Genomic DNA, 19,216 nt, shown 5'->3' with positions numbered 1-19,216 from the left:
GAATGTACCTGCAGTATGAATGGCATGCAAAGCCATTTTTGTTGGTTTACAAGAAGCCATAGAAGTGCATACAGTTCATAACCGACTGGAGATGAAAACTGTGACTAAGAAGTAGCAGGCCTGGCAGCGTTGGGTTAATGTATCCTGACCACAAAAATGTTCTGTGTAAGAGTTCTGACCAGCCACCACCTCCCCTCCCCAATCTTCAGCCGGATCATAAGAGAGCCATGGGTATTTAGTAATCCAGCATACAACCACACATGGGCAGTTGCCACTCCACGGACCCGAAATTGCTCTGTTAACCCTTCAGCCTCAAACTGATACTTTATGGTGCTGTGGCACTAGAAATTTCGGTAGATGAGGAACTTTGTCTGTGGTTTATCACTTTGTCTATGGTTTATGTCCTTCTCATGAGATAAATAGAGGAGCTGCTGTTGGGTGGCCTCTTTCTGAAAATTCCAAATGCCTGTATCTGATTTAAAGTGGAACTGAACTTTGGAAGCAATGCCCAAAAATAGTGGGCATAGGGCAAATGATTGGTCACCAGTATTTCCTGTGGTCTATCTACAGCGAATCTTTCCCCTATCACTGATTTACTATGCCTTCTTCTGCACTCTGCTTCTGTGTGGAGGCAGCCATCTTTGTAGAGACAAGGTTTTGCTTGCTCATGTTGGAACCTCCAGCAAGGAGAAAAGTGAGCAGCACAGTAAAGAGGAAAGGATTGACGTTACTCCCGACCAGCCCAGAAGAATAAATGATAAAGAGCACCCTTGGTCTTCATGTCTCCACCAAACCACACATCCTGATGCATTTTGCCCCGCCGACTGGGGCTTAATCATAGCTCTAGCACAGTACTAACTTTAAATCTCATGAGACTAGCAGTCATCCTTAAGCCCTCTGGCCAGCTATGTGAAGACCCAAGGTCCTTCCTTTTCTGCTTTGGCATTAGTGGTCATCAGTACTAAGGATGAGCCGAACACCCCCCGGTTCGGTTTGCACCAGAACATGCGAACAGGCAAAAAATTTGGACGAACACTGTTAAAGTCTATGGGACACGAACATGAAAAATCAAAAGTGCTCATTTTAAAGGCTTATATGCAAGTCATTGTCATAAAAAGGGTTTGGGGACCTGGGTCCTGCCCCAGGGGACATTTATCAATGGGGGGGTGTCTATAATATGCCTGTAAAGTGGCACAGTTTTCCCATGTTTAGAACAGTACCACAGCAAAATGACATTTCTAAAGGAAAAAAGTCATTTAAAACTGATCGCTGCTGTAATGAATGGTCAGGTCTTGGCAATATAGATAAAACTCATTGAAAAAAACGGCATAGTTTCCCCCCCAGTCCATTACCAGGCCCTTCAGGTCTGGTATGGAAATTAAGGGGAACCCTGCACCAAATTTAAAAAATAAAATGGCGAAGGGGTCCCCCCCAAAATCCATACCAGACCTTAGGGTCTAGTATGGATTTTAAGGGAAACCCTGCGCCAAAATTTTAAAAAAATGGCATAGGGGCCCTCCCAAAATCCATACTAGACCCTTATCTGAGCACGCAATCTGGCAGGCCGCAGGAAAAGGGGGGGACGAGGGAGCCCCCCCTCCTGAAATGTGCCAGGCCACATGCCCTCAACCTGGGGAGGGTGCTTTGGAGTAGCACCCTAAAGCACCTTGTCCCCATGTTGATGGGGACAATGGCCTCATCTCCACAACCCTTGCCCGGTGGTAGTGGGGGTCTGCGGGTGGGGGGCTTATCGGAATCTGGAAGCCCCCTTTAACAAGGGGACCCCCAGATCCCATCCTCCCCCCCTATGTGAATTGGTAACGGGTACATTGTACCCCTACCATTTCACAAAAAAAAGTGTCAAAAATAGTAAAAAAGACAGGAGACACTTTGGGACAAGTCCTTTATAAAAAATAAAAAAATAAAAATGTCCCACGATGTAGGTCCATCTCACGCCAACGACAATCCAAAAAAAGAAAAAAAAAACAGCCGCAACAGCACCGGTGATGTAAGCGTGTGACCCCGCCTTCCTCTGACATCACATGGCATCAGAGGGGGGCGGGGTCACCCGTTTACGTCACTGGGTGGCCCCGCCCTCAGCTATATAACAGCTGTCACTGAGAAGAAGCGTGACTCGGCGGGAGCCTCCCATGGCTTTTTTTTTTTCGGATCGTCGGCGGCGTGAGATGGACCTACATCGTGGGACATTTTTATTTTTGGATTTTTTAATAAAGGACTTGTCCCAAAGGGTCTCCTGTCTTTTTTACTATTTTTAGCATGTTTTTTGTGAAATGGTCGGGGTATAATCTACCCGATTCCGATAATCCCCCGCCTACAGACCCCCACAACCACCGGGCAAGGGTTGTGGGGATGAGGCCCTTGTCCCCATCAACCTTTGTAGTGCCATTTTCTTTTTAAATTTGGCGCAGGGTTCTCCTTAATATCCATACCAGACCTGAAAGGCCTGGTATGGATTTTGGGGGACCCCCACACAATTTTTTTTAATTTTTGGTTTGGGGTTACCCTTAATATTCATATCAGACCCAAAGGGCCTGGTAATGGACTGGGGGGAACCCATGCCGTTTTTTCAATGAGTTTTATCTATAGTGCCGAGACCTGACAATTCATTACAGTCGCGATCAGTTTTAAATGACTTTTTTTCCTTTAGAAATGTCATTTTGCTGTGGTACTGTTCTAAACACAGGAAAACTGCGCCACTTTACAGCCATACTATAGACACCCCCCAGGCACAATATTTAAAGGAATATTTCATTTTTACTGTTTCACTTTAAGCATTATTAAAATCACATGTCCCCTAGGGCAAGACCTGGGTCCCCAAACATTTTTTATGGTAATAAATTGCATATAAGCCTTTAGAATTAGCATTTTTGGCTTTTCATGTTAATCTCCCATAGACTTTAACGGTGTTCCATGGCTTTCGAACTTGCTGCCAACACCGCATAATGTTCGCTGTTCGGCGAATAGGCAGACACCCAATGTTTCGAGTCGAACTTACGTTCGACTCAAACATCTGGCTCATCCCTAGTACTGAGCAATGGTAACATTATACCATTAGAGTTACTTTCTGCACTACTGTACTGTGAGTCTAGTCCCGGGGTCTCCAAACTTTCTGAGTAAATGGTCAGTTTACTGTCCTTCAAGCTTTACAGGGGCTGGATGAGGCTTGTAAGAGTAAAATTAAGACCTCAGTGTCAATAAATAATGTCCTATCGTTGATTTTAGAGACAAGAATAGTGTCCCATAACTGGTGTCAGTTGGAGGGATAGTGCCCCATCATTGGTGTCAATGGGAGGAATAGAGCCCCATTAATGAGATCAGCGGGAGGAATGGTGCCACTTCATTGGTGTCAGTGGGAGGAATGGTGCCCTATCATTGGTGTCCGTTGGAGGAATGGTGCACCAAGGGCCAGATAAAGGCAAGCAAAGGGCCACCTCTGACCCCCAGGCCACAGTTTTGAGACATTGGTCTAGGCCAGTGGTCTCTACACTGCAGGCCATGGGCCGTAACTGGCATTTTGCCTGCCTATATTTGGCACTTAGGGCACTATTATTCCCAGTGACAACAAGGAGGCACATTTCCTCTCACAGATATTAATGATGTGGTACTGTTCCTTCCCCTGCTACTAACAGTGGGGCATTATACTTCCCACTGACACCAACGATGGGGCACTATTCCCCCCACTGACAACAGTAATGGAGCACTGTTTACTCCTCATTGAAGCCAGGTCATTTTCTATTCACACTGACAGACCCCCCCCCCCCCAAGTCTGAATAATAGTAAACTGGCCCTTTGTTTAAAAAGTTTGGAGACCCCTGGTCTAGGCCATTGGATCCATCACATTGGCCTACACATCCAACATGGGTTGAATGGGATGAGTGAAATAGGCTGTCATTTAACACAGAAGAGGACTTACAACGGACAGTGGAGAAGACCTTCTGCAGTGGGCACCTCTGGAGAGAAGGTGAGTATTGCAGAAGAAGCTATTTTTTTAACTTATTGGCAATTCATTATAAAATCTGTTTCAAAAATTGGAGTTCTGCTTTAGGTGATAAAAAATGGATAAGGATGATGGTCCTAACGTTGTGCTTTTAAATGAGGTTTGCAATGGCAGATTTCATATTTTTCACCATATGACTACTCTTTTAATGTTTAGATAGCAGCCAGTTGGGTATTTTTTTGATTTTCCAGTGAAACCGGAATAAGTATCTGTATGCTTCTTCTCACTTTATATACTCTATCTCTGTGAGATGGTATTCCTTACCACCCCCTAACGATATACCATTCCCTGACCATATAATGAATCAATGCACATTTTCACCAACACACCATGGATTGTCAAATGTCCTCCAAAGCTTTTATTGCAGAAAGATCACATCATTAATAACCAAGTGCAACGTTTCGAACACGCGCAGGACCCCTTCATCAGAAATGTGATGAAGGGGTCCTGCGTGGTAGTCGTCTGGTAGTTGCTGAATCAGTTGAGCCCATTTCCAGGAACATGTGAGATGTGAATATTTACAATACTTTCTGACCATATAATGGTCACGTTTCATCCTCTGAATTCTATCATGGATTTCTTTTTATATTTTATTATTACATCACTTGAAATGTGCAGGTGTGATATCATCACTGTGCACATATGATATGATTAATGGCATTGTCATTGGTCATTTTATGGAGTGTTTTACTTGTGGAAATATAATGTGTTTCTCTGCAAATATTCATCATCGCTACGTGCATTTCTCTTATTATAGAATAGCTGAGAGAACATCACACACTGTAATTGGCATTCATTGTTCAATTTCATGGGCCCTTTCAATTTTTCTTTCCATGTCCCCCTCCTGTGACTCTATTATCTCCATGAATGTCCTTACTGTCTCGTTCTCCTGATGGTGACACTTGCCCCGGCTGCCCTGGCTGTCTCCCAACTACCCCTGAGGCTTCCTACCTCCAGTCTGCAATGAATGTTAATGGACCAGTGCATCCCCTTATGAAAGGTATCAGCTGTCACTGCCAGTCTGATCTATTGGACAATACAAAACGTCTGCACATTCTCCCCGGGATGAATATAGTTTTTCTGTCTCTATTACCCCCCTTGAACTAAGTGTCCTCTCTTACTTCACTCCTAGTTTTCATTAAACTCGGAAGAGTCGCCAGAACCAGTTAACCCATTGCTTGACATTCGGCAACCCCCTGCAGCCTGGCATATTCTCTGGCGGTGAGCCTGGAAAACTTGTCTCTGAACAGCTTGTCTCGGAAAGCAGGGAAAAATTCCCAGTGTTTTGATGCACGCTTTAAACGTCTGGCATCCACCATCTTCCTGCCGACATGATGAACTGGCAGTGCGGCTAATTTTATTTACTCTGAGTTTGTTATCTAGAACAGAGCAACACCCCTATTCTGCAGATGGTATGACTTACCAGCTGGCTCCTCTGTGCTGGTGAGGGCTGGAGTAGGGACCACTGCTGGGATCTCTAAGGGTGGGGAAAAAAAAATTGTAAAAGATGAGAAGAAATTCGGCATTATATAAAACAGTCATTACATATTCTGGAGGAAAATATACTACAGCGGGATAAGAGCCCATTCATACTAGATGCACCTGCAAGTATCAGGTATATTATAGCTTTTATGTATGGTGGTTTAAAGCACACTATAGAGCAGGGGTCTCCAATCTTTCTAAACAAAGGGGCAGTTTACTATCCTTCAGACTTTAGAGGAATAGTGTCCCATCATTGGTGTCTGTGGGATGAATAGTGCCCCATCATTGGTGTCAGTGGGAGGAATCGTGTCCCATCATTGGTTTCAGTGGGAGGAATAGTGTCCCATCATTGGTGTCTGTGGGATGAATAGTGCCCCATCATTGGTGTCAGTGGGAGGAATCGTGTCCCATCATTGGTTTCAGTGGGAGGAATCGTGTCCCATCATTGGTGTCTGTGGGATGAATAGTGCCCCATCATTGGTGTCAGTGGGAGGAATCGTGTCCCATCATTGGTTTCAGTGGGAGGAATCGTGTCCCATCATTGGTTTCAGTGGGAGGAATAGTGTCCCATCATTGGTGTCTGTGGGATGAATAGTGCCCCATCATTGGTGTCAGTGGGAGGAATTGTGTCCCATCATTGGTTTCAGTGGAAGGAATAGTGTCCCATCATTGGTGTCTGTGGGAGGAATAGTGCCCCAACATTGGTGTTAGTGGAAGGAATAGTTCCCCATAATTGGTGGTGTCCACGGAGGAATAGTGCCCCATCATTGGTGTCAGTAGGAGGAACAGTGCCCCATCATTGGTGTCAGTGGGAGAAATTGTGCTCCATCATTGGTGTCAGTGGGAGGAATCGTGTCCCGTCATTGGTTTCAGTGGGAGGAATAGTGTCCCATCATTGGTGTCTGTGGGAGGAATAGTGCCCCATCATTGGTGTCAGTGGGAGGAATAGTTCCCCATCATTGGTGGTGTCCACGGAGGAATAGTGCCCTATCATTGGTGTCAGTAGGAGGAACAGTGCCCCATAATTGGTGTCAGTGGGAGAAATTGTGCCCCATCATTGGTGTCTGTGGGAGGAATAGTGCTCCATCATTGGTGTCAGTGGGAGGAATTGTGTCCCATCATTGGTTTCAGTGGGAGGAATAGTGTCCCATTATTGATGTCTGTGGGAGGAATAGTGCCCCATCATTGGTGTCAGTGGGAGGAATAGTGCCCCATCATTGGTGGTGTCCACGGGAGGAATAGTGCCCCATCATTGGTGTCAGTAGGAGGAGCAGTGACCCATTATTGGTGACAGTGGGAGAAATTGTGCCCCACCATTGTTGTCTGTGGGAGGATTAGTGCCCCATCATTGGTGTCAGCGGGAGGAATAGTGCCCCATCATTGGTGTCAGCGGGAGGAATGGTGTCCCATCATTGGTGTCAGCGGGAGGAATGGTGCCCCATCACTGGTGTCAGTGGGAGGAATAGTGCCTCCACTGATGGTGTCAGTGGCAGGAATTATGCCCCATTGTTAATATCAGTGGGAGGAATAGTACCTCGAAGGCTGGATAAAGGAAAGCAAAGGGCCACATCTGGACCCTGGGCTGCAGTTTGGAGACCACTGCTATAGAGTTTTACAAGCTGAATTCTGTATGGATTTGGGGGGAGGGGGTGACTCCACTCCCTTTTTAAAAAAAATTCGTACCAGCCCTGAAGGCTTGGTATGGATTGGGGGAGGACCCCCACACTGTTTTGTTTCAGAATTTTTCATTGCCGGCATTCTTTTGTTTACATTTCAGCTGTCAGCAAGGAACCCTACTGACAGCTGATAAGTCATCGGTTCTTACGGACGCGGCGACCGCCCACTTCTTAACAAGCGGCTTGTGTACAGCTGCGGTTTTTTCAGTTTGCATTGTAACCGTACCTGACAAGCAGAAATCTCGCTGTGAAATTCGCACCTAAATCATACTCAAAATGGATGCAATTTGCACCACAACAGTGTGAACCGGGCCTTAGCAAATGTAGACCCATGGTTGTACAGAGACTCATTGGAGCTTACAGATCTTAGGCTACCTATACCCGGGGAAGACAATCTGATGTTTATACTGGCACACCTCTGTAGATCTCAATTCATCTCCATGAACCTGCAGGTCATCAGTGGATGACAGAACCGATTGCATTTTCGGTTCATTGATGTGTGGGCATACATTGTTATCTACCATTTTCTGCAGGAACTTTTGTCCGTCACAGTGATGAACATTGGTCCTCAGACAGCTTCTGACCTTTGTCAGAGTAGACTTAGGTGTCTAGGTGTGCAGATCACAGGTCATCATGCCTGCATATGTAGGGCAGCCTAAACTGTCAGGGACACAATAGAGTGGTACACTTTGACATGTCATACTTAGGTCAAAAACATTTTTTAGAGAAGTCGTACAAATATATAGTATTCCAGGGTGGTTAATCTCAAAGATACTCACTGATACATGGAGCAATGGGTGAACGACTTTGCTGATATCCTTTGGCACATCGGTTACATGTTAGTCCAGTCACACCATCTTTGCATGGACATTGTCCAGTGGTCTGATTGCAGGTCTTACCTGCTGCCCCCACTGGATGACAGTCACAAGCTGAAAGAGAAAGACCTTGTTAGACCACTTTATGATTAATGCAGTCCACACCTATACTATTATTTTTCCATGTATTTTGATGAATGAACACATGAAGACAAACAACACCAGCCATAAATAGAAAAATAAATGCATAATCAGAAAATAACCACCTCCAAAAGAATCCAGCTGAGTATATTGCATGCAATTAAACTCCCATGCATGTATTGTAAACTCCTATAAAATAGCAACTTTTCCCCACCAAGTTCCACCACATACAATATATATTCCAGGGCTTTTTGGAAGTCTGTTTTCAGATACAGTATTCACTTTTCCTCAGTAGGCAGAATCTGGCCAGTGTAGGACTCTAGAATGTTAGGAAAGATAAGTTATGTAATTTTCCCTCAGTGATGGCTCATCTGTCTTTACTGACACTTCATTAGGTTTTGTTAGAAGACGGATACCTATACCTATCCAGTGGTAATTGCTTTTCAACAGCTGCTTGACTAGAAATTTGCTGTTGGTTGGCTATGGTTGGGTATATGTCTCCTCAGGGTCTTTATAACTTCTACTCAAGTTGGAAATTCTCTGAACGATAAGTGCATTCAATGGTCACCCTCCAAGACATTGGTCTCCAAACTGTGGCTCTTTGCTTGCCTTTATCTGGCCCTTGGGACACTTTTCCTCCCTTTGATACAAGGCATTATTCCTCCCGCTGACACCAACGATGAAGCACCGTTCTTTCCACTGACACCAAAATCAGGGCATTATTCCTCCTACATGATATAAGCGATGGAACACTATTCCTTTCACTGACACCAATGATGGGGCACTATTCCTCTCACTGACACCAAAGATGGAGCACTATGCCTTCCACTGAAACCAAAGATGGGGCACTACTCCTCCCACTGACACCAAAGATGGGGCGCTAGTCCTCTCACTGACACCAATGATGGAGCACTATGTCTTCCACTTCCAATCTTCCTAACAGTCTTTAATTCCCCTTCAATAAAGAAACATAGCTATCCTCAGAAAACTCTTATGTTATCGTTATAGTGGTGTGAGATATAATTATGTATATTAATACATGTCACCAAGGGTTGGTTTGTCTTTGCTTGGCTCAGTCTTTCACCCAGCATGTCTTCCTCTCCCGCTCTTTAAATTATGGAGATCACTGAGCGTGTCTTTTGCAATGTGCCATTCCAGCTGTATGTATTTTAGGGGGTAATGATGTGGAAATTGTATGGAGCCTTCTTGAAAACAGCACCCAATTTTATATGTTTATTTATCACTGAAATGTATTTATTTTCAGTGGAAGGTTCAATACAGGACTTCCATAGAATTATATTTGCGGCTGCAGAATTTAAAGGTAAAGTATGGTGTATTTTCGGTGAGAACAATTGTGACTTATTACAGTGTTTATCTGTACAAAATTTTATTACAACCGCCTACCTACTTAAAGCTTACTTCTAGGTTTTTTTTTAATCAGCACAAGTTATGGTATATTTACAGTACATGAGAAGTGTCCCTTGTGCTGGTGGCTGCTTTCTTCCCTTAAATCTTCAGTACTCCCCCCCCCCCCCACAAAGGTAATCTGCCAGTGCTACGGGGTTAATACAAATCGCTTGACCTGTCACAGGCTCTCGTCAATTATGCCAGCACTTTCTGTCCCCTTCCTCCATTCATAAAAGCTGTACTACAGCTTCCCGCAATCAAAAGTGTTCAATGATTGGTGGAGGTGAACATCTATTCATAGAACACTTTGCATTGCTAAAAGCTTCTATTAATATAGGGGAACAAAGAGAGTGGCCATTACCACAATAGACATTTTTCACTCAATATAAGTACCATCCAATGTACTGATTAAAAAAAAAAAAAAAAAAGTCGATCAATTGATCGACTTCTGTACAACCTCCCTGTTGGATTTGTCAGCCCCAGGCTAAAGCCAGCAGCACTGATCAGAGTATCTTGATGGCAGGGAAGTCTCTCCACTGTCAGAATGGGAAGGTTTCCACCAGGGTGGATTTGATTTAAATCAAATCAAATTAAATCACGATTTAAATCATGATTTAACTCACTAGTATAAAGGCTTGATTTAAATCATAATTTTTAAAGAGCAATGGTCATCTCTGCCCAACAGCAGCTCCTCTTCTGACCCGCTGTTGACTCACCAAGAGTCCCATTCACTTTAATGGCATGGCTGGTCATGCGGCAGTGACACAATGAGGTGAGGGACATGGTGGCAGCAGGTGAGTTGATGCCCCCTAACAGGCTCTGCCATGATGGATCTGAAATTAAAGGTGCTCTTTAAATGTAAATGAGTTTACCAAAAATGTAAACATTTCAGAATATACAGCCTCATGCTACATAACTAAGCTCCGTTTTATGCTTAATAAACTAAATAATTATAATATTATTATTATCTTAAATAGAAAACTATCGATAGCTTTTTACTCCAAAAGCATTTTATTAAAATAACTTTGATAAAAATAAAAAAAAATCAGATTTAAATCCCAAAAATATGATTTAAATCCAAAAAATCTGATTTTTTTAGATTTTTTCTTTTAAAAATCATTGATTTTTATCCACCCTGGTTTCTACCCTTAAATAGAGCAGTGCAGGAGTTGGGGAGTGGGAACCTAAGGCAGGCCATAGATGATGCGATTAGTTGTAGGAAAGAAAATCACTTGATTCCCCCATCAACACAGTTAGCGTTGATGGGGATCAGGGGGGCGCAGGGAGCCGTCCCTGCCAGGAGAACACAGGGATTATTGCCAGCAGTTATAGCCACTGGCAATAATCACAGGTAAAAATCTGACATGCTGGTTGTAGCGAAGTTGATCGATGAATTGGCTTGGGTACAATCAATCTGCCCATAGATGGTTCGAATCTCGGCCGGCCCCTGCTGAACCGGCCGAGATTCGAGCCATCTATGGCCAGCTTGAATTAAACTTTTTCTTTGTATGGGCAAAGGAAAATGTGGTTCACTTTAAAGTGGAATTTAAGACTAGAACTAACTAAGGCTAAAACTGCTCCCACCACTTTACACCTATACTAACTACCCTATAAAAGGAAGATGCATATATTTACCTATTCTCAGAGACCTCTGGTCCATTCATATTATCTCCCAGTGGCCAGAGAGAGAGTGATGACAACATATGGAATGCCTGGACGCTGAAGTTTCTCACAGGCTTACTGTGAGGCATCTGTTTCCGGTGTCCCTCCTCTCCCCTGAAGTTGGACGCTGGGACCCGATCACATGACTAGGCCGGAGTGCCCTGAGAATAGGAAAGTATATGCATCTTCCTTCTACAGGGTACTTAGTATAGGTGTTAGAAGGGGAATGGGAGCAGTTTTAATCTTAATTAATTCTTGCCTGGAATTCCATTTAAAGGTACCCACAGATATAAGGTAATAGTAATTTGGACTGGATTAGGGAAGAGGAACCCAAGTCCATGGGGTACGTGCAGTCACTGGCAGCTAGACTCCTTCAAGAAAACTGGCTATTCTTTTCCCCTGATAAAATGCCCTCATACTCAGGTGCATAAGGGCAATCCAGTCGCACCTGCCACTCTTATTGCTTTGTAGTGTCTATGGGCATCTTTATCTGTTTGGTACAGCAGCCATCCTCATGAAAAAAAGGTTTTTGGCCCAGACTGAAATGCATCTATAAATAGCCTATTGTTTCCCTTCCCCAAAGAAAATTAAGAATTGCTTTGTTCTTCACATACACATGTGTTTGCATGAGTTTCAACATCAACAAAATATGTATCTTTCAATGACCATTACTAAGCATTCATCTCAAATCTGTGGGCCCCTCTAGAACTATTTGGAAGTTATCTTGTTAATAATATGGCCTCACTCAGGGAGATGCCTGACCAGTAATGCATGTCAATCTCCTAGACTAAGATCCTTCTGTTGTCTCGGCATGGCTGAGTAAGATCTATTTGGTTAATACCAATCTTTTCACTCCATTTGCCCCCAGATTGCTGTGCAGGTGGTGAGGACAATGAGGGCAGTGCTTGCATTCCTCATTAAACTGTTCATCACATTTGGCATAAATGGATGATGACTGGTGATTATCAGACATCCTGGTGCTAATTTAGATCTCCAGAGCCAAGTTCTAGTGATCTACATTTGGTGTAAAAGCTTCATTGTGTCTCAGTAAGGGACATCCCTCAGCTGCAAATTAACTAGTACTATTTTTGTTCAAAACAAGAATTAAATGTTTCCTCAAGTGGAAAAGTTAGGATCTACATAAGTCCTCCTCACCTTACTAAGATGACTCTCTCCTGCAGAGTGTGATTACACAGAAGAATGTTTGTATTGTGTCAGAAATAGAGAACTTATGGCCAACATTGCCTGAATAAAAATTAAAGCAGACACCACATTTAAGGACTGGTGAGCTGCAATATATTTAAGTTAAGTATCTTTATTCAGGAAAAACTTTTAGAGGTTCGGACATACCATACATGAATGCACACGATTACAGTAACCCAAAGTGAATCATACATTTGCCTAGGATAACTGTGGTTGAAGTAATGTTGAGTAGGCAATAACCATAAAACAGAATACCTGGGAACAGCTATGAATACGAGAATACAAGTACATAAGTTACGAAAAGTAACTTCATGAGTACTAAGGTATGGGGTGGTGGGAAATAAAAGGTAAATGGGCGATAGGAAAAAGGATGAGAGATCCGAAAATGCTCAAAGATGTCTTACATTTTTAAAAAATTAACCAATTACTTTACTACTAAGACTTGGAAAGTGGGTAATACCACTATCAGCCCTCCAGCAGGTCCACGTGGTCTTTTTCAGGATCGGGTTTGTCTTCTGCCACCAAAGTTTCCATTTCCATGATTTTGTTGAGTATCTGGGCCCATTCCCAGAGGTGTAGGGAGGAAATAGTTTTCCAATGATGAGATATAGGTAGTTATTTTCTTGGGTTTAAAAATGCTTTCAGACTATTTCCTCTTATAGTTAGAATTTTTGTATATTTTTGCTAGTTTACAAACTCTAAGACAGCGGTGATCAACTTTGTTGATGCAGGGGGTCGCAAGTGTGGCCCCTGACATCACCAAAGGTCCAAACGTAACATGCAGCGAGTTCAATACTATAGGCAGCTGTCAGGCAATGAAGACATGCAACAGAAGCTGGCCAAAAACTACAGGTAGGCTACAAGTGATGGTCAAAGACTGCAAACATGGGAGTTATTGGAGGAGGCACATTACATGAAAATCCTATAGATCACTGCTACTACAGTTTATTTACTAACCATTGCTTCCATATTTGTGCTCCCTACAGTCCCCTTAAAAATAGTTTCTTCATATTAGATATTTCTCTCAACAAGATCTATTATAAAAGATCAGAGGGTGATGCATCCTTGAATTTTAGGATGCATCACTATAGGGATCACCAGCAGGAGGAGGTCCTGATCTCCATATATAGATCTGTAATGAGACCCCATTTAGAATAATGTGTCCAGTTCTGGAGAACTCACTTATGCAAAGATATTGATCAGAACGAATCCAGAGATGGGTAACAAAAAATGGTAAAAGGTCTGAGGGATAAAACATATCGAGAGCGACTTCAGGAACTAATATGCACAGACTGGAGGAAAGAAGGGAAAGGGAAGACATGATTGAAATCTTTAAATAGATCAAGGGGGTGAATAAGGTTTAGGAGGGCAGTTTTTTTAAATATGAAAATCAAGAACACAGGGACATTGCTTTTTAACTGTTTGCTGCCGCCCACCATCAAATGACGGCGGGGCAGCTCTTGTTCTGGGACGCCGTCATATGACAGCGTCCCAGAACGGTCACGCTCGGGCGCCCGCGGTGGGTGCACGGTACGGTGATTGCGGCCGTGGCGTGTTGCTAGGACACGGCACAACCCCCATCAGTGCCGCCTATCAGTGCCCATCAGTGCCGCCTATCAGTGCTCATCAGTGCCACCTATCAGTGCCGTAAGTGCGGCATATTAGTGCCTCCTCATCAGTGCCCATAAGTGCCGCCTCATCAGTGCCACCTCATCAATGCCCACCAGTTCAGCCTATCAGTGCCCATCGGTGCCGCCTCATCAGCGCACATCAGTGAAGGTGGAAAATTACTTAGTTACAAAATTTATTGACAAAAAAAAGTAAAAAACATTTTTTTTTCAAAATTTTTGGTCTTTTTTTTTTGTAAAAAATAAAAACCCAGCAGTGATTAAATACCACCAAAAGAAAGCTCTATTTGTGTGAAGAAAATGTTAAAAAAATTTGTTTGGGTACAGTGTAGCACGAGCGCGCAATTGTCATTCAAAGTGCGACGGCGCTGAAAGCTGAAAAATGGCTTGGGCAGGAAGGCGGTGTTAGTGCCTGGTAGGCAAGTGGTTAAATAAGTGGAGGAAAGTTCAAAACTGATCTTAGAAAGTATTTTTTTTCATTGAAAGGGTAGTTGATGCTTGGAATAAACTACCAGCATAGGTAGTGAGCCAGTCAACAGTAAATATGCTTGGGACGAACATAGATCTATACTTAGACAAAAAAGAAAAAAACAAAACATGTATAAAAAAAAAGGGCAGACTCGATGGACCACTTGGTCTTTTTTCTGCTGTCACTTTTCTATCTTTCTAAGTGAAAAAGAAAAAAATACTGTGAAAAGGGATGGGTAGCACAGAAAAAATGTAGAATAGTGGAAAATAAATCAAACAAGCATTTTAATTAACAGGACCCAGTGTAACAAACATTTCTTCTTCATTGACCTGGGCAACCACCTAGATAAGAAAAAATGATTATTGGCTGCACAGCCCCCAAGGACCACATTATAATTGGCAAAGGGCTGGAATTTGAGCACCAAGGCTCTAAGAGATGAGCGTGCTGCAATGAAGAAGAGAAAGCAAGAAAGCAGAAGCCATTTCACCCACTCAGTGTTGGCCTCCAGGTGTCAAAATGAGAGTGGCCCAAGAGTCATTCACATCCTTACACCCTAACCTTTTCATCCCTTCCGTTATGTTAATGAGATTACTGCAGGAAGTAAAATACAGCGGCCCAGCAAGTGTGGAGCCTAATAGAGTGTGAATGTGCTTTTGCTCTGTGTTAAGAAGATCTAAGTAAGTGAGAGGGGAGGTCTGGAATCTTCAGCACACATAACAAAGACTCAAGAGATTTGGAAGCTTTGTACTACATAGGGTAATCCCACAGGGGAAGCTATCACACCAAGAACACTTGAGAGTTACTATCCTACAAGGCTATAATTTTGTAATGAGTTAATAGCTGCAGTTGCCGCTTCTTATCTTAGTGTGCGTCTTTCCACATATTACTGGAGATTAGTTTAGACGTCCATAATTGCATATTAACAATAGTATCCTTCTTTCCATCTGTGAAAAGATTTTTAACTCTGATAATGTGTAGTTGGGAGTAGTGTGAGGGGGATGTGAGGGGGATGTCAATCTGTCATGTACAAAAAGACTGTGAATTTTCCCAGAAGCCTCATCAGGTACTAAGGATATATGTCAAATGTTTCTTTCAGGTGTACCTGTACTGATTTCAAGATTAGTAAACTTTAATTCAAACATAGGCACCTGTCGATGCTTGCATATAGTTTTTTTTCCAGAACATTGACATCCAAGGTATTCTAGAAGGTATAGAAGATAACACTGCTCCAAGCGCCCATGACCCCTGAGCAATCCAAGATGTCTTGGGTGCTTGCCCACAAGCACGTCCTTGCTAAAACTACCATGTATTAGAAGAGTGATGGGCCGCACACCAATGGCATTGCCAAAGTAGAAAAACTTTATTGCTTTCCAACAAACAGCCAGACAACCTACCATAAGGGCTTAATCTTCTCTAACACAATACTTTCGAGTAGAGCAGTTTTGTTGGACGCCAATAAAGTTGTTTTTGCTTCAGTGATGTCATTGGTGTGGAGCCTGTCATTCTTCTGATACTTCTATGGTATCCTATTAGAAAAGTAAAAAACAGAGCTCAGAAAACCAAGATCTGGCTTGCCCCTTACAAGCGTTTAGACCACACTATTGGCCCACTAGTGGGATAGGTGGTCTAACTGACCAACAGCAATGTGCCGGAGGAAAAAGAAACAACTCAAGGCTCAACCTTTTAATCTCTGGTTGCTGTTGCCCAGTTTTCATGACTTCCAGGATACTTTAGAATAACCTTTTTTCATAACTATTTCACCCTGAAATAACTTTCAGGTATCAGATAACCCCTGCTAATAATTTCAATATTTAAAGCTCAGCATGAACTGTAAGCTGAGATATAAGAATAAATAAAAGAATAAGAAATGTGGCGTACTTTGCATATTTGACAGTATTTTCAGTAATAATAAAGAAATGGAACCAGTCATAATACAGAAAACAGAGGCTATTAAAATTGTAGTGTTCTCTTACACTGGTAATCAGTGGAGACATAACCGTCCATCAGAATAAACGGGCAAGTGCCCCTTACATTGATAGTGGCCAAAGGATCCCTTTAGATTGGTGGTCCATGGTGGACAATTGGGAACATTGTTCCTTACAATAGCGCAAAGATTGCCCCTTACATTGGTGATCAGTAGGAAGAATGTCCCCTTACAGATAGATAAAAAGATAATTGGGGTCAGTGGTTACATATCAGAGAGTCAGAAATTGCTCACTGCTCAAGAAACCCCTAGCAACTATGGAGGAACCATAGGGTTCACATGACCTTGATTAAGAAAGTCTGCTCTAGAAGAAAGTTGAAGCGAACACTAACTTCACAAAATGTTTGCTTTAAGGACAGTTCATGCTAGGTGCATTTTTTTGCTTTACCGTATGTTGCATTAAGGCATCCTATTACTTCTGAATGGGCTGGCAGGCCCCCTCACCACTAAAAAAAACAAAAAAACAGACAAGACCATTTTTTAACATGGCCCACCACAATGCATGGTATGTGGTGTTGTGGTGTGCTGCAGTGTGGGTATAATGCCCACTACTGTAGTTGTGCACGGGGATGCCATTGTGAATTGCAATGTTACCATGCTTCACTGAAAAAAAAAACGGATTACTGCTAACAGAATACTTACACTTTAAAGCAAACGTATAGTGTTGTTGTACATATATTTCAGGGACGCATGAAATAATGCATATAAATATTTTACACGGTTATATCCAGCCAGCAGGTGGCGCTTCACACTCCGTTTTGTTTTCATGATTTCCACTATCTCTTTAGCTGTTTTGTTGTGTTAAAGCTTGTTGTTCAAAGAGCTTAACAACTCAACAGAGATTTACATACATTGAGACAGACATACTTGTTAATAATAGACAGCCCAGTCCAAAGTTTCAATCAGACAGGGCAAGTCTGAAAGGAGGTAATCACCACTGCACTCTCTTCATATAGAATAACATACAGGGCTCAGGGAATGTTAGTAATGAAAAGATAGTACATACACATACACGATATTACCAAAAGTATTGGGACACCTGCCTTTGCACGCACATGAATTTTAATGGCATCCCAGTCTTAGTCCGTAGGGTTCAATATTTGAGATGAATTAGAGCGGAGACGGTGAGCCAGGCCTTCTTGTCCAACATCAGTGCCTGACCTCACAATTGTGCTTCTGGAAGAATGGTCAAACCTTCCCTGAACCTTGTGGACAGCCTTCCCAGAAGAGTTAAAGCTGTTATAGCTGCAAAGAGTGGGCCAAATCAATATTGAACCATACGGCCTAAGACTGGGATGCCATAAAGTTCATGTGCATGTAGAGGCAGGTGTCCTAATACTTTTGATAATATAGTGTATGTGATATAGAATAGATACAGATATAAAGCAGTTAAAAAAGTAAAAGTTCACCAATATAGCTTCACTTTAATAATGCAGTAGAGATATACCAACAATGATTCTATCCATTGTACTGATAATCAGGTTATTACAACTGTGTCTTATTGCCACCCAGCGCTACAATTTATCATTTTGTTGATATTTTACTTACATATTGTTCCTACAGGCAGAAAGACTAAAGGGAATCTGATAATTTGGCACATGACTATATATGCTCAGAAAGAATCACAAAGATAAAATAACTAATTAGTCTTGTCTATACTATAAATCTACAATGCTTAGCAGTAAAGCACAGCTGCGTATAGCAAGGGTGGGCCACTCAAATTTGATCCTTACTGCTATGCCAGTGGTTTCACTACAAGAATAAATAGTAAAATTACCGAGCCCTTGACTATGCCAACGGAGTTCACATAGGGACATCCTAAAACTTCTGTCTGATACTGCAATATGGAACTGCCTATATTCAAATCACTAGATTGACTGGACCACTGGTGAGAACTGCAGCTAAGTGGAAGTGGAAGTTGAACTTACCTTGGGTGGAGCTTCATTCTCATTAGGTCTTTATTCTGTCTGCAGGCCTGAATAGGAATTTCCCTAGGCCTGCCATGACATCCAAGACACTGCTGTTGTCACTTTCCATGTATTCTAATAGGGGCTTGTATGTTCCTATGGAAAATCCATTGTGGGGTGGTAAAGCCACTAGGGATGTGGTGACACCTGCATTATGTGAATTTTCCATTGGAATATTTAGAGATTAGACATTGTATTTCAGAAAGAAGCAGGAAGTTCATCTCACAGCAGAGACCTCATTGTCACAGACTGGGGGGTCTGTGAGATCTACACCCCAAGGTCAATGATAGTAGTAAAAGGGATAAAATCTTGCCCTGTCCGACAAAAAAAAAAAAGGCGGCAGAGTTCCACTTTAAGGTAGAATTCTATCAGTAACTTATATATCTGGTTCAATTGGATGCCCGTGGGTTAATGGTATTGTATATCTCACGATTTTCCCTTCAAATTTATTATGTTAACGAGAGACACAACATGTGTAGATTCTGATGAACTTGATAATGGCTTTTGGCGAAGACAGTGGAACAATGCTGGAAACGCTAGAGGTACGATCTTATTCATTACTGGAACCCCTGAAAAAAGGAAAGGGGGCATTTAACCTGGCTTCTCTCTATTTTTACCAAAATTTCAATTTTGGCTGGACTTGAGAAATGTTGCCTATATCACTTAATAAGATTTTCACTAGCTATTTTCTCCTGTGGGTGTTTAAAGAGACCCTGTCATCAACTTTACAAAAATTGCAGGCAAAAGCACAGAAAAAAATCAAC

The 19,216-nt window shown here is 42.5% G+C and overlaps 1 protein-coding gene across 1 annotated transcript in view; it reads right to left on the bottom strand.

Moving 5' to 3' along the window:
• The window catches only part of NTN3 (netrin 3), a 179,028-nt gene that overhangs the window by 32,962 nt on the left and 126,850 nt on the right, over nt 1–19,216 (bottom strand). The window contains exons 4-5 of the mRNA XM_073636633.1: nt 7,956–8,105; nt 5,442–5,495 (exon numbers count right to left, since the gene is read on the bottom strand). Of these exons, the coding sequence (XP_073492734.1) occupies nt 5,442–5,495; nt 7,956–8,105 (204 nt within the window). The remainder of the gene's footprint in view (nt 1–5,441; nt 5,496–7,955; nt 8,106–19,216) is intronic.

This window comes from Aquarana catesbeiana, linkage group LG06, assembly GCF_042186555.1.
Source record: "Aquarana catesbeiana isolate 2022-GZ linkage group LG06, ASM4218655v1, whole genome shotgun sequence".
In the NCBI taxonomy this organism is placed as follows: Eukaryota; Metazoa; Chordata; class Amphibia; order Anura; family Ranidae; genus Aquarana; species Aquarana catesbeiana.
This window is presented reverse-complemented; position numbering and strand designations above follow the sequence as displayed.